The following is a 23,426-nucleotide window of genomic DNA, read 5'->3' on the forward strand; positions in this document are numbered from 1 at the left end:
GGGATTCTCTTCCATTGAGCTACAATGGGAAGCCCTGTAGTTTTTATCTTTTTGGGGCAGCACCCATGGCATATGAAAGTTCCCAGGCTAGGAGTCGAATTGGAGCTACAGATGCCGGCCTACACCACAGCCACAGCAATGCAGGATCCAAGCCACATCTGCTACCTATACCATAGCTCATGGCAACACCAGATCCTTAACCCACAGAGGAAGAAGGCCCAGGATGGAACCCACAACCTCATGGTTCCTAGTTGGATTCATTTACACTTGCCATGACAGTACCTACCTGTACTTTTAAATAATTAAAAAAAAACCTCTAAATAAATATTTAACTCTAGTTTAATAAAATATATATTTATATATGTCAAAGTTTAAGAAAGAAGAGTTTAATGCCTATAATACAATTTGAAATGAATAAAAAATAAGCTATTAAATAGAAAGAGGGATGGAGATACACCCAAACCCACATATATATGTGAAAAATAAGCATAGAAAAATATTTATCCAGGTCTTGGTTACATGGACATTCACTAAAAATTCTTTCAAATTTGCTGAATGCTTAACATTTCATTCTAAAGTTTGGATAAAAATAATAGAAGTGAAAAAAAAAAAAAAGGAGTTCCCATCATGGCGCAGTGGTTAACGAATCCGACTAGGAACCATGAGGTTGTGGGTCCGGTCCCTGCCCTTGCTCAGTGGGTTGACGATCCAGTGTTGCCCTGAGCTGTGGTGTAGGCTGCAGACGCAGCTCGGATCCCGAGTTGCTGTGGCTCTGGCGTAGGCTGGCGCCTACAGCTCAGATTTGACCCCTAGCCTGGGAACCTCCATATGCCTGGGAGTGGCCCAAGAAATAGCAAAAAGACAAAAAAAATTAAAAAAAAAAAAAATAGAAGTGATAGATAATTCCCATGCAGAATTTCCTAAACCTTCATACAACTAATAAAAAAGTTTCTATTACTTCAAAGCATATCTTTTTAAGATTTATAACGTATTTTTATTACTTTATTTGTTTTGATATTGTCAGAACACTTGTTTTTCGGGAGGTCTCTATAGAAAATTAATTAGCAAAATATCCTCAGGACTGAATAAACTGGCAATAATAGAAATAATAATATTTCTTTCAAAATGTTATATCATTTGAATCTTCCAATGACTGACCTTCATTACCATAGGAATTTTTCAATAGCTGAGGTCAATAGTCACAAAATAACTTTATGGAAGTTCAGGTTAGATTGTGTTGAATCTACAGATCAAGTTGGGAAGAATTATCTTGTCAATATTGAGTCTTTATACTTATGAACGTAGGATATCTCTGCATTTATTTATCTCTTTCTTGATTTTGTTCACAAGAGTCTTGCAGTTTTGTTGTTTTTTTTTTTTTTCATATAGCCATTACATATACCTTGTTAGATTTATCCTTGAGTATTTCATTTTGGGGGAGTGCTAATGTCAATGGTATTGTGTTTTTAAGTTCAAATTCCACTTTTTCATGGCTTGTAAAAAGGAAAGTGGTTGTCTTTTACATATTAAACTTGTATCCTATGAAATTGCTATAATCACTCATTAGTTTCAAGAGTTATTTTGTCAAATATTGGACCAAACCCACATATAGTCAACTGATTTTTGACCATAATAGAACAAAGATAGTCTACTACTCAAATGTTAGAAGTAGTCTAACACTTTCCTACATAATAAGAATGAACATGTGGAATTTGAAACCATAATACTATTTACATTAGCACACAGAAATATTAAGTAATTAGGTACAAGCCTATTACAGTATGTACAAGACCTATATAAGGACAATTACAACACTGATAAACAAAATGAAGGGGTAAATAAATGGTGATATCATCTGCATTATTACAGAGAAATATTAAATACTTAGACACAAACCTAAAGCAATACATACAAGATCTATAATAAAGACAATCACGGCACTTACGAACAAAATCAGAGGACTAAATAAATGGAGAGATACTCCATGTTTATGTATATGAAGGCTCAATATTTTTGCACCTCCAGTTCTTGCCAATTTGATGTACAAATTCAACGCAATCTTAGTGAAAATCTCAACAACTTATAATATGGACTTTGACAAAAAACTCTAAAGTTTAATCTGAGATGAAAAAGATCCAGGAGAGCCTTTACAATATCGAAAAGAAAGAAAGAAGGAGACTGACACTAATGCACTTAGGACTTACTATAAAGATAGATTAATCGAGAGAGAGTGGTACTGGTGGAAGAACAGAGAGACAGCTCAGAACAGAGTCCAGTCCAGACCCACAATAATATTGTCACCTGATCTTTGATGAAAGAGCAATGGCAATACAATGGAGCAAAGATAGCTTTTTCAACAACTGGTGATGAAACAATAGGACATCTACATGTTAAAATATGAATATGGACACAGACTTTAAACACTACATAAAAATTAACCCAAAATGAATCACAGGCCTAAATGTGAAATGGAAGACAATAAAATTCCCAGAAGATAACATAGGAGAAAATGTAGATGACTTTGAGTATAGCAATGACTTTTAAAATTCAACAACAAAGCCATGACTCATGAAATAAATCATTGGTTGGCTGAACTTTATTCAAATTAAAAATGCTCTACCAAAGATAATGTCAAGAGAATGAGAAGATAAGCCACAGTTAGAAAGAAAATATTTGCAAATAATACATCTAGTAAAGGACTATTATTCAAAATACACAATGAACTCATTAAAACTCAATAATGAGAAAATTAACAATCCAATTAAAAATAGGCAAAATACCTAAGAAGCCACCAAAGATAATATACAGATCACAAATGAGCATATGAAATATGTTAAAAATATATCGAACTAAGTGAAGAAAGAAAGAGAAAGACAAATTTCACCTGATTTCACTTTTATGTGGAATCTAAAATATGGAAAAAATGAACCTAGCTACAAAACAGAAACAGACATAGAGAACAGATTTGTTGTTGCCAAGGGAGAGGGAGTTGAGGTTCAGATGGATGGGGAGTTCGGGGTTAATAGATGCCAACTATTACTTTCAGAATGGATAATCAATGAGGTCCTATTGCACAGCAGAGGGAACTACATCCAATTTCATAAGAGAGAATATGATGGAAGATGACAGGAGAAAAAGAATGTGTATATATATTATACACACACACATATATATATATATATGTATGATATGACTGGGACAATTTGCTGTACAGCAGATATTAGCCAACACTGTAAATCAACTACACTTCAATAAAAAATATATTAAACATCATATATCCAGTGACTGAAAATTAAAATCACAGTGAAATACCACTATATGTACACTAGAAAGGTGAAAATAAAAAAAAAATGGCAATACCAAGCGCTGACCAGAATGTGGAACAACTCAGTCATAGCTGGTGAGAATGCAAAATGGTACAGCTACTTTGGAAGATTGTGTAATATTTTCTTTAAAAAGTATCTCATTAAAAACAAATAAACAACCCAATCAAAAAATGGGCAAGAGATCTCAACAGATATTTCTTCAGAAGACAGACAGATGGAAAAAACACACATGAAAAGATGCTCAACATTGTTAATTATTAGAATTAACTACAATGAGGTATCGCCCTACACCAGTCAGAATGGTCATCAATATCTATGAACAATATATCTAAAAACAATAAATGCTGAAGAGAGTGGGGAGAAAAGAGAACACTCTTACACTGTTGGTAAAAATGCAAATTGGTACAACCAATGGAAAATAGTAAGGAGGTGCCTCAAAAAACTAAAAATAAAACTACCATATGATCTAGCAATCCTACTCCTAGGCGTATATCCAGACAAAACTATAATTTAAAAAGATACATGCACCACTATGTTCAAAGAAAAATTATTCACAATAGCCAAGACATGGAAGAATATAAATGTCTGCTGATAGAGTAATGGATAAATAAAACATGGTGCAGGCATACAGTGGAATATTACTTAGCCATAAAAAAGAATGAAACAATGGCATTTGCAGCAACATGGATGGACTTAGAAATTATCACACTAAGTGAAATAAGTCAGACAGAGAGAGATAAACATCATATGATATCACTTATATATGGAACCAAAAAAAGGATATAAATTAACTTATTTGTATAACAAAAACAGACACATAGACTTAGAAAATAAACCTATAATTACCAAAGGGGATGGTTTGGTGGGTGGGGGTTTGGAATTGGCATATGCACACTGTGATACATGGAATGGCCAATAGAGAAGTGCTACTTTAATTTTTAATTATCAAAATCAAACAACCAATATGTCCTTCAGTAAAATAAGTGTATAAATAAACTGTGGTTCATTAGATGATAAGACTATTCTTCATCATTAAAAAGAAATGATCTCCCAGTCCCTCCCATTCCCTCCCCATCCCCCTTGGCAATCACAAATCCATTCTTCAAGACCATGATTTTCTTTTCTGTGGAAAGGTTCTTCTGTGCCATATATTAGATTCCAGATATAAGTGATATCATATGGTATTTGTCTTTCCCTTTATGACTTCACTCAGGATGGAGAGTCTCTAATTCCATCCATATTGCTGCAAATGGCATTATTTTTGTTCTTTTTATGGCTGAGTAGTATTCCATTGTATGGAACATGTAATGTGAGAAAAAAGAATGTATACATGTAAGTGTAACTGGGTTACCATGCTGTACAGTAGAAACAAGCCAATCTGTAATTGCCACATTTTGAATGACAACAATATAACATTTTTGAAGAGGTAAAACTGTAAATGCAATAAAAAGATCTGATTATTGGGGGGTATAAAAGAGGGAGAGATGAATAGGCAGAGCGAAGTATTTTTAGGACAATGAAATTATTCCGTATGATTCCATAATGGTGGATATAGGTTATTATGCATGTGTCAAAAATCCATAAAGTGTACACCAAAATGGACCTTAAGGTAAACCATGGGCTTTCAGTGATGAAGGTGTGTCAGTGTAGGTTCACAGATTATAACAAATATACCAATTGGTGCAGATTTTTGATAATGAGGAGGTTGTACAGGTGTGGTGCCAGAAGGTATATAGGCACTCTCTATACTCTTTCTTAATTTTGCTATAAGCCTAAACCTTCTCTTAAAGAGTGTCTATTATTTACAGTCTTTTTGATGATGGCCATTCTGACTGCTGTGAGGTGATACCTCATTATAGTTTTGATTTGCATATCTCTAGTAACTAGTGATGTTGAGCATTTTTTCATATGACTGTTGATCATCTGGATGTCGTGTTTGGAGAAACGTCTCTTTAGGACTTCTGCCCATTTTTTGTTTTGGGTTGCATGTTTGTTTGTTTGTTTGCTTTTTAGGGCCACAGGTGCAAAATATGGAAGTTCCCAGGCTAGGGGATGAATCAGAGCAGCAGCTGCTGACCTACGCCACAGCCACAGCAACATTTGTGTCTGAGCCACATTTGTGACCTACATCACAGCTCACGGCAACACCAAATCCTTAACCCACTGAGCAGGGCCAGAGATCAAATCTGAATCCTCATAGATGCTAGTTGGCTTTGTTACCACTGAGCCACAATGGGAACTCCTATTTGTTTGTTTTTGTTCTGATATTGAGCTGTGTGAACTTTTTGTATATTTCAGAAATTGAGCCATTATCTGTCACATTATTTGTAACTATTTTCTCCCATTCCTGTTGGTCCTCTTGTCCTTTTGTTCATGGTTTCCTTTGCTATGCAAAAACTTATATTTGATTAGGTCCCACTGTTTATTTTTCCTTTTAGATCTTTTGCCTTGGGAGATGGACTTGAGAAAACATTGTAATGACTTATGTCAGCAAATGTTTTGCTTATGTTATCTTCTAGCATTTTTACATTGTCGCGTCTTATATTTAAATCTTTAAGCTGTTGTGAATTTATTTTCCTGTGTGGTGTGAGGGAGTGCTCTAACTTCATTGGTTTGCACGTTTCTAAATGCTGAAGAGGGCGTGGAGAAAAAGAAACCCTTCTACGCTGTTGGTGGGAATGTAGATTGGTGCAGCCACTATGGAAAATAGTATGGAGGTTCCTTAAAAAAACTAAAAATAGAGTTACCATATGACCCAGCAATCCCACATCTGGGCATATTTCTACAAAAGTTTGAAAACTCTAATTTGAAAAGATACATGCATTCCAATATTATATATATGTATATATTCATATAACTGAATCACTTTGCTATACACCTGAAACTAATACAACGTTACAAATCAATTATACTTCAATTAAAAAACGAAGTAAATTAAACATTGAGAAAGAAAAAAGTGACCCCATTCTCGGGAGAAAACAAAACCACACTGCTAACATCAGTGATAGCATATATAAGCCACATCCTGTCAGGATGTTTAAAACATCCATTTTGTTGTTGTTGTTGTTGAATGGTTCTACCAGTTGCTAGTGTAAAGATCAAAAGCCCAATCTTTGAATGGGCAGTTGTTTAACCCACACAGCTGATAAACTTGCAATCACTTTTGGACAACCTGGTGACTAGTTCAATGTCTTAACTAAGTCTGTTTTGTCTAATGCCTGGTCCTGCATTTATGCTTAGTCAGCCTGTTTATTTGACTGTAGCCTAGCCCCTAGAAAGAAAACTTTGCACTGGCTATCCCTGAAGAACAGTCCCCTTGTTGCAGGCTTAAATATGGTCTTGAATTATATTCCAATCAATTCATTTGAGATGTATGCTTCACCAACACTTACAGGCAAATCAACATGTGTGTAAGAGAATAGCTCAATTTCAATGATTTCACCTTGTAATAGGTAGTTAATAAACATTGGTTGAAATAATGAGAGAATGTGCTTTTTTGTTGGTAAATATGGGTCTTGAAGAATCATGTTAATTTGGGAGGCAGAGTGTTAAAGGAAAATAGAACTCTCGTGGAAGACAGGAAATCTGGGTTCTCACCTTATCATAGCTGAGTGGTACCTTCAGCAAAGACCTTTGCCTCTCAGGCCCACAGTTTTCCCATCTATATTATATGCTTTTAAAGATGGAATGAATGTTTTCTACTGGCTTATAGCTCTTAAACCAGCAATGCTCAGCTCTTTACAGGAGAACTGATGACAGAAACAAACAGTGAATAATATTAATAACAATAATATTATTCTTTTCCATTGTGGTTTATATACCAGAGGGTTTTTATCTCTTGAACATGTTGAATGTCAAACTCATAAATCAGGATATTTCTTTTCATTTATAATCCAGAAATTTGCTAACAGAATTCACAATAGAATTTTAATAATGAAAGATGTATGTAAAAGACAACTTATTAATTTAACATTGGAGAAGTGAATGCAAATACTAGCATGTGATTTATTAATATTAATTTGCCTTAATCACCTGTTCTTAACTCATAAACATTTTCCTACATCTACATTTTAGAGTTTAGAGTACCCACATTTAAACAGCACATTCATATGCTATTTTTTGAACAGTACAATGTGCTTAGTTCATGGTAGATTTAAATGTATCGTTTGGTTTTCCTTAGCAGACTGATTTGAACTAGCACTATTCTTGCCACAGAAATGAGAAAAATACCACTAGATCTAAAGATAAGAAGGCTTCAGAAGTCAATCAAAAGGAAATGAACAGGAATGACAAACTTGTTTTCTTGCACCTAGGTCCTAATATTCTGTGCTTTTTGATCAGTAAAAGGATCAGTAACTATTCAGAGAAACAGGTATTAAAACCATGTTTTTCAACTATCAATATAATTTTTGGAGTTCCTACTGTGGTGCAACAGGTTAAGGATATACCAGTGTTGTCATAGCAATGGTGTAGGTCGCAGCTGCAGCTCATATTTGACCCCTGGCCAGGGAAATTCCATATGCTGTGGCTGTGACTGAAAAAGAAAAAAATATATATGTAAGTATTTTTTCTTAAATTATGTATTTGGTGAAAGAAAGCACTGCGGCTCAGGTCACATGAAAATTAATTCTGAAGTGGTAAAAGATTTCATGAGTTCCCAAGACTAGTGCATAAATGGAATGTGCTGGAATCCTGACAAACTTAGTTCTAATGTACTATATGAATTTTACTTTATTTGAATAATTTGTTATATTTTGTTGAATAGAGGCATGGGAGTAGAATGCTAATGCATGCCATTTTTATTATTTCAAACCTTCAGATTGACAAATCAAAACAACCCTATTGTTTTCAAGTCATAACTACTACTTTTAAAACTTTACAAAAATATTTTAATGTATAGTCACAGAGGCTTCAAGGAACAGACTTTATGCATACCACAATACACATCTGTAAAAACAGTACTACTTTGAGAATTCATTATCAAGAGGATCAAATGACTAGTAAGTTCTTGAGAATTTTAGAAGTCAGATATATCCCTTTATTGACTTGTTTTTGTTAATCCAAGTTATTCAGTCAATTGCATGCCAATTTTCCTCAGTTTAGCAAATATATACCATTTAAAGGAGTAAACATGCAAGCAATGCATTTGAAGTTGGACAAAACACTTTTTTTCCCTAAAGTTCTAGAAAGGATGAAAATAACCAGGTAAAAGGTAGAATGAAGCTACACCTAGGTACTTGGCTTGCAAATCTACTTCAAAACACGCAGTACATTGGTTTTGTCCTTGGATACACTACATGGTAACTCTGACCTCCTGCTGCAGGTGATGCTTGCTATCCATGTGTCAGGGGAGATAAGCCACCAAGGGTCCCTCATGTTTCTGCACACCTGTGAGCAGACACTGACCACCATTGCTCTGGGCTATCTGTTCAAGGACCTTTGTATAGCAAGAAGCCTGGGAATGCAGAAACAACATCCCCTTCTGAAGCAAAGGGCGAGTGTGTGTACAGCCTTAAAAGACAGAGATTATACCTGCAAGCAGAGCAAAGGGCAGGATTACTGACTGTCCAGGATCCTAAAGATACCATCTGCCTCTGGTGCAAAGAACAGTCACTCATGGTCCCTATGGATGTCCTTCAACTCACAGAATTTTTCATGTATCTTACCCTATGGTGTGTGCTGGTGTGACTGGCTCCTCCTTATGTGTGGAGATGGGGCTTTGGGCACCAGCTCAATTAGTGGTGGAACTTCATTTCCCAGGGGGAAAAAACCCTAAAAAATGCTCTTATTTTTCTAACACAATTTTTGATTTACAAAATTTGAGATGCATGAATGATATCCAGCCATTTTCAATATATATGATATGTATATATCATATACATATATGATAAATATCTCTGTAGATTAATTAACATCTTCCTTAGCTTTCAATTAATTTTTGACCATCCCTCCTTCACTCCCCTCATTACAACTATTTTTGTTCTCAGATACTGGTCCAAACTGTTTCTTGACCTGTGCAGAACAGATTAACAACTTAAAGGGCTTTCCCTTTAACACACTGCAAGCAGTCAGATATTTCAAATGGAATGGCACAATTTTTCGTCAGTCAGGAAATAATGCTCTTGGGTTTGCCTGAAGGTTTCCAGCCTCTAAGCAGTCATGGTTTTGATGTGTTGTTTAATGTTTTTCTCCTTCCCTGGAGTTTTCCCCTGCCACTCTCCACCAATCCACATCTACCATTCATTTAATACCAAAAGTAAAACATCACCACCCACAAATGACTTCTTTGAATTATCCAGTACTGCCATGCATAGCAATGCTCTCTGGTCTTAGCAAATTATGCAAACTCTTTGCCCCATTTGCACAGTAACTACTTTCACAGACAAACATTTTGATTTAGGAAATAATGGAATCATAAGGCAGTTTTGGTTGGCTCTGCACTATAAAGTTGGACATGGCATTATCTGACCACATAAAGATGTAAGCAGTTTAAGATCTTTTAGTGGTCCCACTAGGTATAAACAAAGGCACTCCTTACGGTCCTCATAAGATCTTCCCTCAAGCTTGGCTTTGATTACCATTATCAGTGAACAGTGTAGCAGTGTGATCAGTGATGTAGGTAAGAAAAGGGATGTAAGGTGAGGCACTGACTCTGATAGGATTTACAGAGAACCAATAAGATATAAGGTCCCATTCTGAATCATTAGTATTACAGGAGGTTTAATTGTAATGGGAAAATATGACCCAGCAAGAAGCAGAGAGAAGAGAGAAATCCTGGATGAAAGAAAGGGAAGAAGAAAAGGCTAGGAGTGGAACTGAAAAAGGAGAGGGTGTGGAGAAAAGAGAACCTTCCTACACTGTTGGAGGGAATGTAAATTAGTACAATCACTATGGAGAAGAGTATGGAGGTTCCTTAAAAACCTAAATATGGAACTACCATGTGGAAGTTACCTGGTGGCCTAACAGATAAGGAGCTGGAATTGTCAATGCTGTGGTGCAGGTTCGATCCCAGGCCTGGGAACTTCTACACACCATGGACAGAAAAAACAATAAATAAAGAGCAAAAAGAAAACAATTAAAAAAAAGAAAAAAGATGTATTAAAAAAAAAAAGAACTACCATATGATCCAGCAGTCTCACTCCTGGGCATCTCTTTAGGGAAAACCATAATTTTAAAGGACATATGCATCCCGTATGTTCATTGCAGTTCTATTTAGAATAGACAAAACCTGGAAGCAACCTAAAATGTCCATGGACAGAGGAATGGATAAAGAATATGTGGTACAGATACACAGTGGCATATTATTACACCATAGAATGAATTAAATAATACCATTTGCAGCAACATGAATGGACCTAGAGATTCTTGTAGTAAGTGAAGTAAATCAGAGAAAGTCAAATATCATATGAGATAATGATATGATATTCACTAATATGTGGAATCTAATAAAAATTATACAAAGGAACTTATTCACAGTACAGAACCAGACTCAAAGATTTCAAAACCAAAGGGGAAGTGTTGGGGGGAGGGACAAATTTCAAGGTTGGAAATGACATGTACACACTAGTGTATACAAAATCAATAAGCAACAAGGACCTACTGTATAACAAAGGGAAATCTACCCAGTACCCTGTGATGGCCTATGTGGGAAAATACTTTTTTTTAAAAAAAAGGGTATATGTATATGTATAACTTATTCATTTTGCTGAAGCTAACACAATATTTTAAGTCATCTATACCCCCACAATTTTTTTTTAAAAGAGGAAACCAAGAGATTATAGGAAAAGGAGCTCAGGATTTGTGGTTAGATGAAAGGAGTTTAGGTTCTAGTTTCTCTTCTCTCTGTCTTTTTTGCCACTGCATCTGTGGTTTATGGAAGTTCCTAGATCAAGGATCAAATCAGAGCAGTAGCTGCCAGCCTATGCCAGCCACAGCAACACCAGATCCGAGCCACGTTTATGAACTACACTGCAGCTTGAGGCAAAACAGGATTCTTAACACAATGGAGGAGGCCAGGATTAGAACTTACATCCTCAGAGATACTATCTCAGGTCCTTAACTCACTGAGCCACAATGAGAACTAGTTCTAATTCTCTTTTTGTTAGTGAGCAGAGACTATGGTTATGCTGAGATAGCAAACAATCCCCAAATCTCAGTAGTTTAAAACAAAGGATTTTCCCCTCATTTCACATTTCATGATAATCACTAATTGCTGGGGTGTTTTACTCATCCTATTGATTTAGACACTTGAGATTATTTCAGCAGATGCTGTTTGTCATGCTAGAGGAAACGGAGAGTTCGGTAAGATTTTACAATCGGTTTAAAATGCTCAGCCCAGATGCACTGCACGGTGCTTCTTACAATTCACTCACCAGAACTAGATGTAGAGTCCCATCAACCATGAAGGATCCGAGATATAAAATCCTGCCTTGCTATTATGTTATCAAAATGCAGGGAGAATAAATAAGAGAGGGCACAAGGGTCAAGTTACTACAAAAATACTCATTGTGGATCAGGCATTAAGATATATACACTATATTAATTCCTAAATCCTGTCTCCTAATATTCTAAGTGTGTGGTATTAAAAAATTGCTAAATATTGGTGAACCCTGGTTTTCTCACCTATCAAATAGTAATAAAACCACTTCATACAATCAAACTAATGTACAGAACAAAGTTAACAGCGTACTTGGTAAACAGTCAATGCCTATGGCGTTAAGTTCTATATGGGCTGCTCTGAGGGCACAAATTCTGGAGATGGCTTCAAATTGGGAGACTTCGGGGGACTTTATCACAAATGCACATAGCAGCAATCAGTTACTACTATGCTCAACACTCATATTCCCAGGAACAGGCCAGCAGTTGGGGAGATGACTGTCGCTTCCTAACAAGTCTCCAGTGGGAGGTTGGCCTAAACAAGCGCTACAGCAACCTTCAGAGGACTTTCATTTCAATCTGGCCAAGAGATGGATATGGGAATACTGTGGCTGTGTTTATTGAAGGGACAGGAGGAACAATCTGAAAGAGCATTAGATGTTTCTCCTTGAAGTCAGTGCCTCTTGCTTTACTACCAAGATCATGTTTATTCTTTTCTGGTCCTCTTTTCTCACCTGGGGTCTACCTGTGTTCTTTTCTACCTCTTCCTTATCTCATCGATTCTGTCTGTTTCCCTCTCTTCTCCTTGAGAAAGTTACTTTTCCTCTCTGGGAGGAGTTTAATAACATCACTTGGATAAACAGGAATAATATTCCCTGTATCCCAGGATTATTATAGAATTAAATTTCCACCATGAATGTGTATGTAGGGATGCAGCACAATATTAGCACGCAATGTTTATTTTAAACTGATAATAAAAGAAGAGCCTCTGTTTGGATTTGCATTTTGTAATCGTATTTTACAGCTTTACTGTGTTAATGAATTCCTCTATTTATGTTCCATAAATGCTTGTTGGGTAAACACATTGGATGAAACACAGGATAATCTCCCTCAGATACACACTATGGACTATAATTAAGGTTTCTATAAACAGCATGATGCATTTATGTTACACATTTTTAATTTATATTTAATTTTTTTTTTTGGTCTTATTAGGGCCGCACCTGCAGCATATGGAGGTTGCCAGGCTAGGGGTTGAATCGGAGCTGTAGCCGCTGGCCTACACCACAACCACAGCAACACCAGATCCAAGGCACAGCTGCTACCTACATCACAGCTCACCGCAATGCAGAATCCTTAACCCACTGAGGCCAAGCATCGAAACTGTATCCTCATGAATGCTAGTCAGATTCATTTCCACTGATCCATGACGAGAACTCCATGTTATGCATTTTTATCTTGAGACATAGACAAATATATTTTCAATCACATTTGTATGTGTATAGAATTGTAAATAACTATGTACATATGTTTATATTTATAGTTACAATATTTCTATGTAATCTGACAAATAAGTCTCACATTCAGTATATTGCTCCCAAAAGAGGATTATATAGCTGACAAACAAATATTTCATAAAAATAAATTCTGTGCCTAATTTGTCCAGATTCAATGTATGGACACCTCTCTGGGGAAAATGTGGAAAGTTTCTAATCAGAACTCAAGATCTATTGTACATATTATTCATTTTATAGTTTTGTAGTTAATAACTAATATTTAATATTAGTAAAACCTAATCCAAATAGAAAATCTCCTTATGCATTGCCTAAGTCCTATAGAATTATGGATGTGTGTATTCTTTGCAGTTTAAATAAAAATATGTAGGTTTTGATCTGGCATTGCCATGAGCTGTGGTGTAGGTCGCAGGTGCGGCTTAGATGGTTTGTTGCTTTGGTTCTGGTGTAGGCTGGCAGCTATAACTCTGATTTGACCCCTAGCCTGGGAACCTCCATATGCCGCCAGTGTGGCCCTAAAGGAGACAAAAAGACAAAAAAAGGAGTAGGTTAAAAAAAAAAAAAAAAGAGGAAATCATTTTATGTAATGCTATTAAATTTTTTTTTCTTTTTAAGGCTGCTCCCGAGGCACATGGAGGTGCCCAGGCTAGGGCTCAAATCACAGCTGCAGCTGCTGTCCTATGCCACAGCCACAGCAACATGGGATCCAAGCTGGCTCTGTGACCTACACCACAGCTCATGGCAATGCCAAATCCTCAAACCATTGAGGCCAGGGATGGAACCTGCATCCTCATGATACTAGTCGGGTTCATTACCTCATTACTGCTGAGCCACAATGGGAACTCCAAAATGATATATTTTAAAAAGTCATTAAACATTGGCTCTGTTGATTTTCTTCTGATAAAATGATCTGAAAGGAAATTATTTCTAATTCATTTTTTTGTTTTTTTATATAATGATTTTTATTTTTTTCCATTATGGCTGGTTTACAGTGATCTGTCAATTTTCTACTGTATAGCATGGTGACCCAGTTACACATAAATGTATACATTCTTTTTTCTCACATTATCATGCTCCATCATAAGTAACCAGACATAGTTCCCAGTGCTACACAGCAAGATCTCATTGTTAATTCATTCCAAAGGCAATAGTCTGCATCTATTAGCCCCAAGCACCCCATCCATCCTACTCCCTCCCCCTCCCCCTTGGCAACCACAAATCTATTCTCCAAGTCTATGATTGAACCTTTCCACAGAAAAGAAAATCATGGACTAATACATTATTAATTCAAGTTAATGACATCATAATTGCATATATGCATATAATCTTGATTTAAGATTTATTCCAGCCAGCAGAATTAATTATTTATCCCATATATATTTGTATTGTGTTTTCCACATTCCTAATACTGTTCCTGTGGTACAGGAAGATAACCAGTTGCTTGCATCATAATAGAAAGAAACATCCAACAAACTAATAAATAGATGAAATAGATATCCTGACAAATAATGATGTGTTCTATGGATGAAAATAAATTGAACAGGGGATCTAGGCAATGTCTATGAGCTGATTTTCAATTATGTTTTGGGAAAGCATCACCAATAAAGTAGCAGGTGAATCTAATTAGAATGGGACTCAGTGGGAAAAGGATGACCAGGTATTCCTGCAATTTAAATAGTGACCGATACAAACAAACAAACAAACAAAAACACTGTCATGAGGTTAGTCTTCAAGGTCTCAGAAAAGGGAAGGGTAGATTCCAGTGGCTGGGTTTGGAATTGATAGTATGTAGAAAGTATCTGGTGGGATTTTTAGGCATTTGCACAACTCAGGGTTATTCCTGTCAAATATACACTTTCACACATACCTACACACAAACACATACAGACACAGACACATAGAGTCACAAAATGCCTTCCATAGTTTTATGTCACCTCTACCTTAAGTCATCTGAAAGTTAAGTATTTACATGACATTCTCTATCTCTGCTTTTATTTTTTTTTCTTTTTTTCTTTTTTTATTTTTTACTGAATTTTTTTTTTTTTTTTTTTTTTTTTTTTTTTTGTCCTTTTTGCTATTTCTTTGGGCCGCTCCCATGGCATATGGAGGTTCCCAGGCTAGGGGTCCAATCGGACCTGCAGACCCTGGCCTACGCCAGAGCCACAGCAACGCGGGATCCGAGCCGTGTCTGCAACCTACACCACAGCTCATGGCAACGCTGGATCCTTAACCCACTGAGCAAGGGCAGGGACCGAACCCGCAACCTCATGGTTCCCAGTCGGATTCGTTAACCACTGCACCACGACGGGAATTCCTGTCTCTGCTTTTAAATACCAGTGATCATGTATTATTTCTATCAATTTAGATGTAAAGACTCACAGTGATGGAAAAGATTAGGAGGTGACTTTGATCATTTTGGGTAGATATTTGTGTATTTAAAACAGGTTTAATTCATTGTATTGTTTCCCTTCTTTAAAAGTTTATTAAATCCCATAGCAATGCATAAATAATGTATCTTCAATGTCCAAATTTAATTTGAACTTGTTTATAAGTGCACACTGATACATAAATATCTATGGTATTAATTCTAGCAGGGGAACAATCAAAAACTCCTAGTCATGTATTCTACCTGTCATTTTTTCCACCATCAATTCAATTAAACAGTATTTACTATACTCATGGCACTAAGAATGAAAAGATTAGAAAGACATGGTGTTGATCTCAAGACTCATAACTTAAGGCAGACACATAGCACAGAATAAATATGCACTGGGGCTGTAACAGCATGAGTCAATATGCTGAATTAATAATGTGGTTTAAGAGCATTCATAAAGGAGTTATTATTTCTATGTTTGGGGCTGGGATAAAACTTATTGCCAGTCCATGAAGTAGGAGAAATGAGTGATAATTGAAAGATAGAGCAATAAACCCAATTCTCCAATTGTATTTCTCCAGACTAGACACTTTAAGAATTTATTCACTTTTACATGTGATTAAATTCTACCATGATTTTTTTGATATTGAATTATATTTTATATTTTACTTAGTTTCTTTTTTTATGCCTAGCAGATCTATCCTGCATGTTATACCCTAGCCCATCAATACACTTAGCAAATGAATGAATTCAGAAAATATTTTAACATTTCTGGGAATTTTGATTTTTTATCTATAGAATGAAAATAGATACATCTTCATAATGTTGTTTTGAAGCTAAAATAAAATAATAAATTTAACAGCTTCACCTAGTGTCTTGCCCATAAAAATCCCAGTAAAGGATAGCTATTTTATCAAAATACTATAATATTCTGAAAGAATTTCAGCAAAAATATATTCATTGTCAATATTAATAATAGGTATTGCTTGTAAGGGAGAAAATCAATATAGTTATGTTTGTTTATTTCAATTTTTTTTAAAACAAGTGGCATAAGAAATTTACAAATATACATATATTCTTTTAATAATTGGCGTTTTGTCTTTTCTCCACTCTATGAAAATGAAAATATATTGTACACATGTATTTGATAGAATAAAACTTTCTTCAGTATCTTAACTGTAGTATCATGATCTATTTCAAAATAAAACTTCTGGGAGTTCACATAGTGGCTCAGCGGGTTAAGAATCTTACTGCTATCCATGAGGATGTGGGTTCAATCCCTGTCCTCCCTCAGAGGGTTAAGTATCTGGCCTTGCTATGAGCTGTGGTGTATGTTGCAGGCCCAGATCAGATCCTGTGTTGCTGTGGCTGTGGGGTAGGCCAGCAGTTGCAACTCTAATTCAACCCTTAGCCTGGGAACTTCCATATGCCACATGTGCAGCCCTAAGAAATCAATCAAAATAAAAAATAAAATAAAATGTCTAGCTTATTTATCTTAAGTATATAACCTATTTAATTTGCAGTATGTCTATATGTCAAGTTCCTTTATTCTTGAAAATATTTAATGTAAAGAATTTCCTTAACATTAGACTACCCAAAATTATGATGTTTTAATGAAATTAAAACATCTAATAAAAATGTCTTTAAAAATGAAAATGTAGCCAAACTATGTATGTCCAGTTGTGGAGACATCCTTTTCTGTATATCATTGAGGAAATTCAAGAACATGACACGTGTTTTAGTTTAAAAAGTTCTAAACTTAACATTAATATGGAAATAATAAGGTAATTGTCTTAATATATTCACTTATTTTTATAAATTCTTTATATTCCATGTAAACTTTTAATGATATATATATATATATATATATATATTTTTTTTTTTTTTTTTTGTCTTTTTGCCATTTCTTGGGCCACTCCCGCGGCATATGGAGTTTCCCAGGCTAGGGGTCGAATCGGAGCTGTAGCTGCCAGCCTACGCCAGAGACACAGCAACTCGGGATCCGAGCCGCGTCTGCGAACTACACCACAGCTCATGGCAACGCCGGATCGTTAACTCACTGAGCAAGGGCAGGGACCGAACCCGCAACCTCATGGTTCCTAGTCGGATTCGTTAACCACTGCGCCACGACGGGAACTCCTAATGATATATTTTTAAATGACTAATCTCTATACTTTATCAAGAAGTATTTAATTCCTTAATTGTAATTACCAAGAGTACTATCATTTCATGTTTTAAAACATTTTTGTATGTAAATTATATTCTGAAGTAAATGCTCCTAAGTGAATAGTAAAACAGACAACTAATAGTTTTGTTCATAATCACTAATTCAGAATGGTGACTGTACCTTGTGCCGTAATCTTATTAGTGGTTGATAGGATTTAAGGCCATATCCCGCTTCTTTGGTTGGCCTTCCTTCTGATTCCAGGAAAATGAATCCAAGAAACAACACAGCTGACCAGCACTTAAACATCCTTTTCACCTGTGAAAATTAACATGGCAAATAATCAGAAAATATATTATATGTTGAAGAAAGTTATCAAGAAATATTCAATAGCAAATAGATATCTCCATAGATCTAATCAAACCTTGGCAGTGATTTTCAACTGAATCAATAATAGGTAAGCTTCTCTGAATAAAGATTATGATCTGCCTTGTCATAACAGACACTGTTAGTTTTACTCATACAGCTTACATAACATTAAATAAGTAGAAATATAGGCACCAATAAAAATGTATTGAAGAAAAATTAATGAATGCAGGTTGAAAGAAAAAAATTGAAAAGACAGAAAACATCAAACCATGCTCAATTTTCTAAGCATCCATATAGAATACATTTATTGATATATTTATGAATCTCAAACTCCTCCTTAAGTATGTTTGGTGAATTATGCCTAATAAAACTAGGGCTATTATAATTTACTGGTGAGTATTAGTGAGCAGTTGATAAGATAGCTTTCTATGTTATGTCTTAATAAACTGAAGTACAGCAAAAATTATGCAGATGGGTTATATTGAGTTATGAATGCAGTCTTTCAATAGTGTCTAAAAGGATATATCCTAGATAATTGCTTTTTAAGTGCTTTAAGCTAAAAGTCATTTGACTCTTTCTACAGTTCTATGTTTTTGGATAAACCAGAGAAACTATAAAATTTATTTCCATTTAAATTTGAAGCCCTCTTCAAAATAAACAAATCTATCTTTGAGTTCAACTATATTCCACTCTATCTTTTTCACATCTCTGTCCCCATGGTGACATAAAAGGGACTCTTTATCCTCCTGTCTAATCCAGTTTGTTCATCTGACTTCTTGAGAAACTTAGCCAATTGATTAATCTGGCTATTTAATGTATTTAAGATCTGTGACTCAAGATTTTCTTCGATCTTTAAATAGGTTCAAATCACCCATATTTTAAGAAAATTTATCTATCCCCCTTTCTGAATTTGAGGAAGTAGGTGTATATCCCATTCTGTCACATTTTCTGACCAATCACACTTTTTATCCTCATTACTCTCTTAGATTAACATTTCTTTTTTTCAAAAAATGGTCACTTAACTTGATGTCTATGTCATCTGTCTCTTCTGTTTCTGTAGAAGTTTTAAAAAACACCTCTTCAGCCCTTTTACAAGTTCATCCTACTTCTTTATTTTGCCATTAAATATCACATTTTATTTAATCTCATGAGCCATTTATCCTACTACATTCACCCAGGCAGACATTCAATATAGTCTATGGTTTTAATTACATGTATCACTTCTTATTCAAGCTCAAGATTGGTCTAATTAGCCAACTCAACAGCTCTGCTTTTATGTTTTAAAATTAATTCCTCATAGAATCATGCCTTTCTAGACTTTCATCCATCCATTTACTCAGGCCAGAAACAAAGGAGACAATTTTGACCTCTCTGTCTCCTTTCACTCTTCATATTAAACCCATCTCTAAGTTCTATTTGTCTGGCTTCATAATATAGCTCTCAAACATTCGTTCCTTCGCAAGTCTACTGTCAAACCCTAGTACAAGCTATGGGTACCACTTCTCCAGGAAGATGCCTTGACCTTGTCTTTTCCTGGCCTTCTACTCTTTGGTAGGTGTACTTTAAATCCCTTCTCCACACCACAGCCTGAGCCATCATTCTGAACTCAAACATCATAACGTTACCGCCTTTACTAGGAACTTTGGGATATATTCATTTATGCTTAAGATAAAAAACTAAAGCACTGGTTCCTCAAAGTTCCTGCAGCATCTGGGCTCTTCATGTATACCTCTTCTCTAAATAACTGTTCTCCAGCCAGACTAACCTTATGCAGTTCTTTGAACTTATATTGTCCATTTCTACTCTAAGGATTTTATACACTCTTTCCCCTGATTGAAATACACCCTCCCCATTTATCACTAAAAGACCATCATATATCAAAAATATCCCTTAGAATCCCTCCCCACAACACCAAGCCTGACTTAAACTTCTTAGTTACTCTACTTATAGATCAATTTTCCTTCATTTCAGACCATCTCTTTGTAATTATGCATCATTGGTGTAATTACTGAAAAATGTTGGCTTTCTACACTAGACTATGTATCTGTCTCTTTAGAGCTTCATGAATGCTGGAAATATTTTTTCTTCAGCATTATATCATCTGGGCTACCAAATCGCCTGGCACCTATTGCACAGGCAATGAATGTATGCATAAATGAATATCATCTTGCATGCAAGGGTAACAAGAAAGAGGGTGTTTTCCTCCATTCTGACAATGTTGAATGCAATTGCTATTTCCACTACTGCTACAAAACATCTGAAAACTAACCTGAGAAAACTAAATATTTTCATTTGCAATCCATCCTTTTGCTGTCATTTTGATGTATAGTTTAATCCTTCTCCTTGGGGTAAATATTTGTTTTTAAGACAACTGGATGGAATAGGATGGAATATTTTAAATCTAAGGCAGAGACCAAGAATAAAGCACACAGTTCAGCTAAAGGGACATTTCTTCTCAAGCTCTGAACACTGTGTTCCTCCTGCTCTGAACCAGGAGAGGGAGGGAGGAGGCATGGCAACAATCCTGCCCCATTATAATTCTGGGGGAAGGTGAAGTCCTAAAGTTCCTAAATGTGCTCATTTAAGGGTTTGTCTTTCTCTGCCCTCTTTCTTCTTCCCTCCTAACCTCCCTCTTTCTCATTCTTTTTCTTTGTGTGTGCATACACGCATACAAACACACACAGACACACTATCCCACATGGAAAAGAGTTTATCTAAATAAAATAGAGAATAAGGTGAAAGATTTACATGATCTTAAGAGAGTATACATGTATGTATAATTGTACCATGTATAATAGTACCATGTAAGATTTTTCTCCACTGAAATATCACCATGCTGTACAGTAGGAAATTGACAGAACCCTGTAAACCAGCTATAGTGGAAAAAAATTAAAAAATCGTTATATATAAAATATACATATGGAATAAATGAGCAATTAATTTTAATAGATGAGTAAAATCTCACAAATCTTGGGTGAGTAAACTTCCGCACATTTATAACTAGATCAACAATCTCCTGAAATTTTTTTTCTGCCAAAAGGCAACAGAGTAGTAGTATCTACTTTAAAATATTTCACTAAAACTTGATAAGGGTGACTGTGTAAATCTTTAATGTAGTACATGCAATTTATTTATACTGTTTTAATCTATTTCTCATGCTTTTAATCATGATTAATTTTTTTCCACTGGTAGTCTTCTGATTTTCCAATCTAAAATGTCTTTAAAATGCCAAGTTATACAAAAATAAAAATATTTTATATCAACAAAAGCTATCATACATTTGGAATAATTTAGTATGTCAGGTAATGTGAAACATAACGATTGTTAAAAGTCAGATAACATTTCTTTAGGAGAACTCTTATTTCTATTGCAGATAGGCATTTGAGCTCAGCAGTGGAGTGTTAGAAAAACAAAGGGCAAACACTAGTTTCCGTGTTTATATTCTATAAATAGTACCACGTAAGATTTTTCTCCACTGAAATATCACAAGGAAAAAGCTTGAATTAAATTACATAGTTATCAAATGGCAACCTAAACATCAAGATGACCCTTCGAAATGGATGCTCAGAAAACAATTATTACCTTCTCCTTTTTCTTCATCTGTAGGATCCAAAGATGTCATTTTTATATCTTTAAGAGTTCACTTGTACACAGAAGGTGTTCTGGAAATTGTAAATCAGTTGTAATTGATCCCATGATATACTGACTCATGATCTCACTCAGTATATTAACCTCTGACAAGCTGTTAGGTTTTCATAATTAACTGACAGTTTGTTGACAGCTTAGTAAGAACACTGAAAAGCATGTGACTTAAACAAATCGGCTGGAACAGATGGTATGATGATGATCCTATGACTTTTCCTTGTAATCTCAACATTTATATGGAAGGATCGGAAAACAACCTCTCTATTGACTTAACAGAAAACAAAAAGCATGCGTCCATAAAAAGTATCTGCCTAACATCATATTTAACAAGGTTGGACTTAAAAAAGTTAATATATACGGTTAGAGCTTTCTTTCTCTTCTTCAAAAAAAAATAGTATTTTTTGGAGATCACTCTGGTTCAGCATGTTAAGGATCTGGCATTGTTGCAACTGAGGTGTAGTTTACAGCTGTAGCTCAGATTCAATCCATGGCCCAGGAACTTCTATATCCCATGGGATACACTCAAAAAATTATATTTTTCTCTGAATCAAACTTTTTCCTCACTGTATGGTATATGATGCCATGATGCTTAAGGCAGTAGGACTTAGAGTACTTACATTATTTAGTAATTCAAATTCAAGGAATTTTGTTCTGTTTACACATTCTCTATAATCTAATGTCTAATCACCTGGGCAAACACAGTAAGAATATTAAACTTAGGAAGAAAATGCAGCATTTGAGATGGGGAAGGAAACTTTGGTATTGTGCCTATGAATGAGAAAAATGTCAAGGTGAAGCAAATCCCTGACATTATCAAATGTTTAGATGAGTTCAGTGTCTGGAGTGTTTCACCTGGCATGTCCCCACTGCCTCTCACTCCATCCTAGAAAAGTTCGATAGGTCTTTCAAGAGATAGCCTGAGTTATCTCTTTGTGAAATCTTCCCTGTCAACCTCCTGGAACTTGACTGCAATGTTTATGTATCTCTCTTGCATGACTTTTGACCTTGCACTGTGGTGATTGGCTTAAGAAAGACTACCATCCTCCTGTAGATATAGAAAGAAGTATACTGACCTGGTTCTGTCACAACTTAACACAGTTACCTTCCAGAACCATCTCTTTACTCTGTTCTGTAACAGGGGGGTTGCCCATATGATCATGTGTGCTTTTGTCCATGTTGGTATCCTGTAATTTGATGAGATGGAGAAACCAACTTCCAGACTACCTTGTGTCATGTGGTACAACCTAAGCAAAACCAATTGCCTTATTCAGACCTCATCTAAAAGAAGAAATTTATGAGCTTATCACCTGTAACAGATTATTCCTACTGAGTAGACTTATTGATAAGGAGAGTATACAGGGAAGAATAGGTTTCAGAGAGAAAAGTAAGATTTCTTTCTTTGAGATGACTTTTTTAGTTCTATCGGAGGTATTAGACATTGGGTTATTGAATCTGGAGCTCAGCAAATAGGTATGAGCTGGTGACATCTGTTTGGGGTTGTTAACATGTATATGCCTTCTAATATAGGTATAAAATGGGAAGAGGTTGGAGAGGAGAAGGGGTTCAAAGACAAGATCCTCAGGCAGGTTTAGCTGAAATTAAAACAATGCTGCTAAGAGGTAGAGGAAATGAAAACAGTGAAATGGCAATTTTAGAAA

The 23,426-nt window shown here is 35.4% G+C and overlaps 1 protein-coding gene across 4 annotated transcripts in view; it reads right to left on the reverse strand.

The window, feature by feature from the left end:
- The window catches only part of FSTL5 (follistatin like 5), a 788,662-nt gene that overhangs the window by 720,456 nt on the left and 44,780 nt on the right, over positions 1–23,426 (reverse strand). For all 4 annotated transcript variants that reach the window (XM_021101310.1, XM_021101309.1, XM_021101308.1 and 1 more), the window contains exon 2: positions 17,938–18,072. In XM_021101310.1, the coding sequence (XP_020956969.1) occupies positions 17,938–18,063 (126 nt within the window). In that variant the 5' untranslated portion in view covers positions 18,064–18,072. The remainder of the gene's footprint in view (positions 1–17,937; positions 18,073–23,426) is intronic.

This window comes from Sus scrofa, chromosome 8 (assembly GCF_000003025.6).
Source record: "Sus scrofa isolate TJ Tabasco breed Duroc chromosome 8, Sscrofa11.1, whole genome shotgun sequence".
Taxonomy (NCBI): domain Eukaryota; kingdom Metazoa; phylum Chordata; class Mammalia; order Artiodactyla; family Suidae; genus Sus; species Sus scrofa.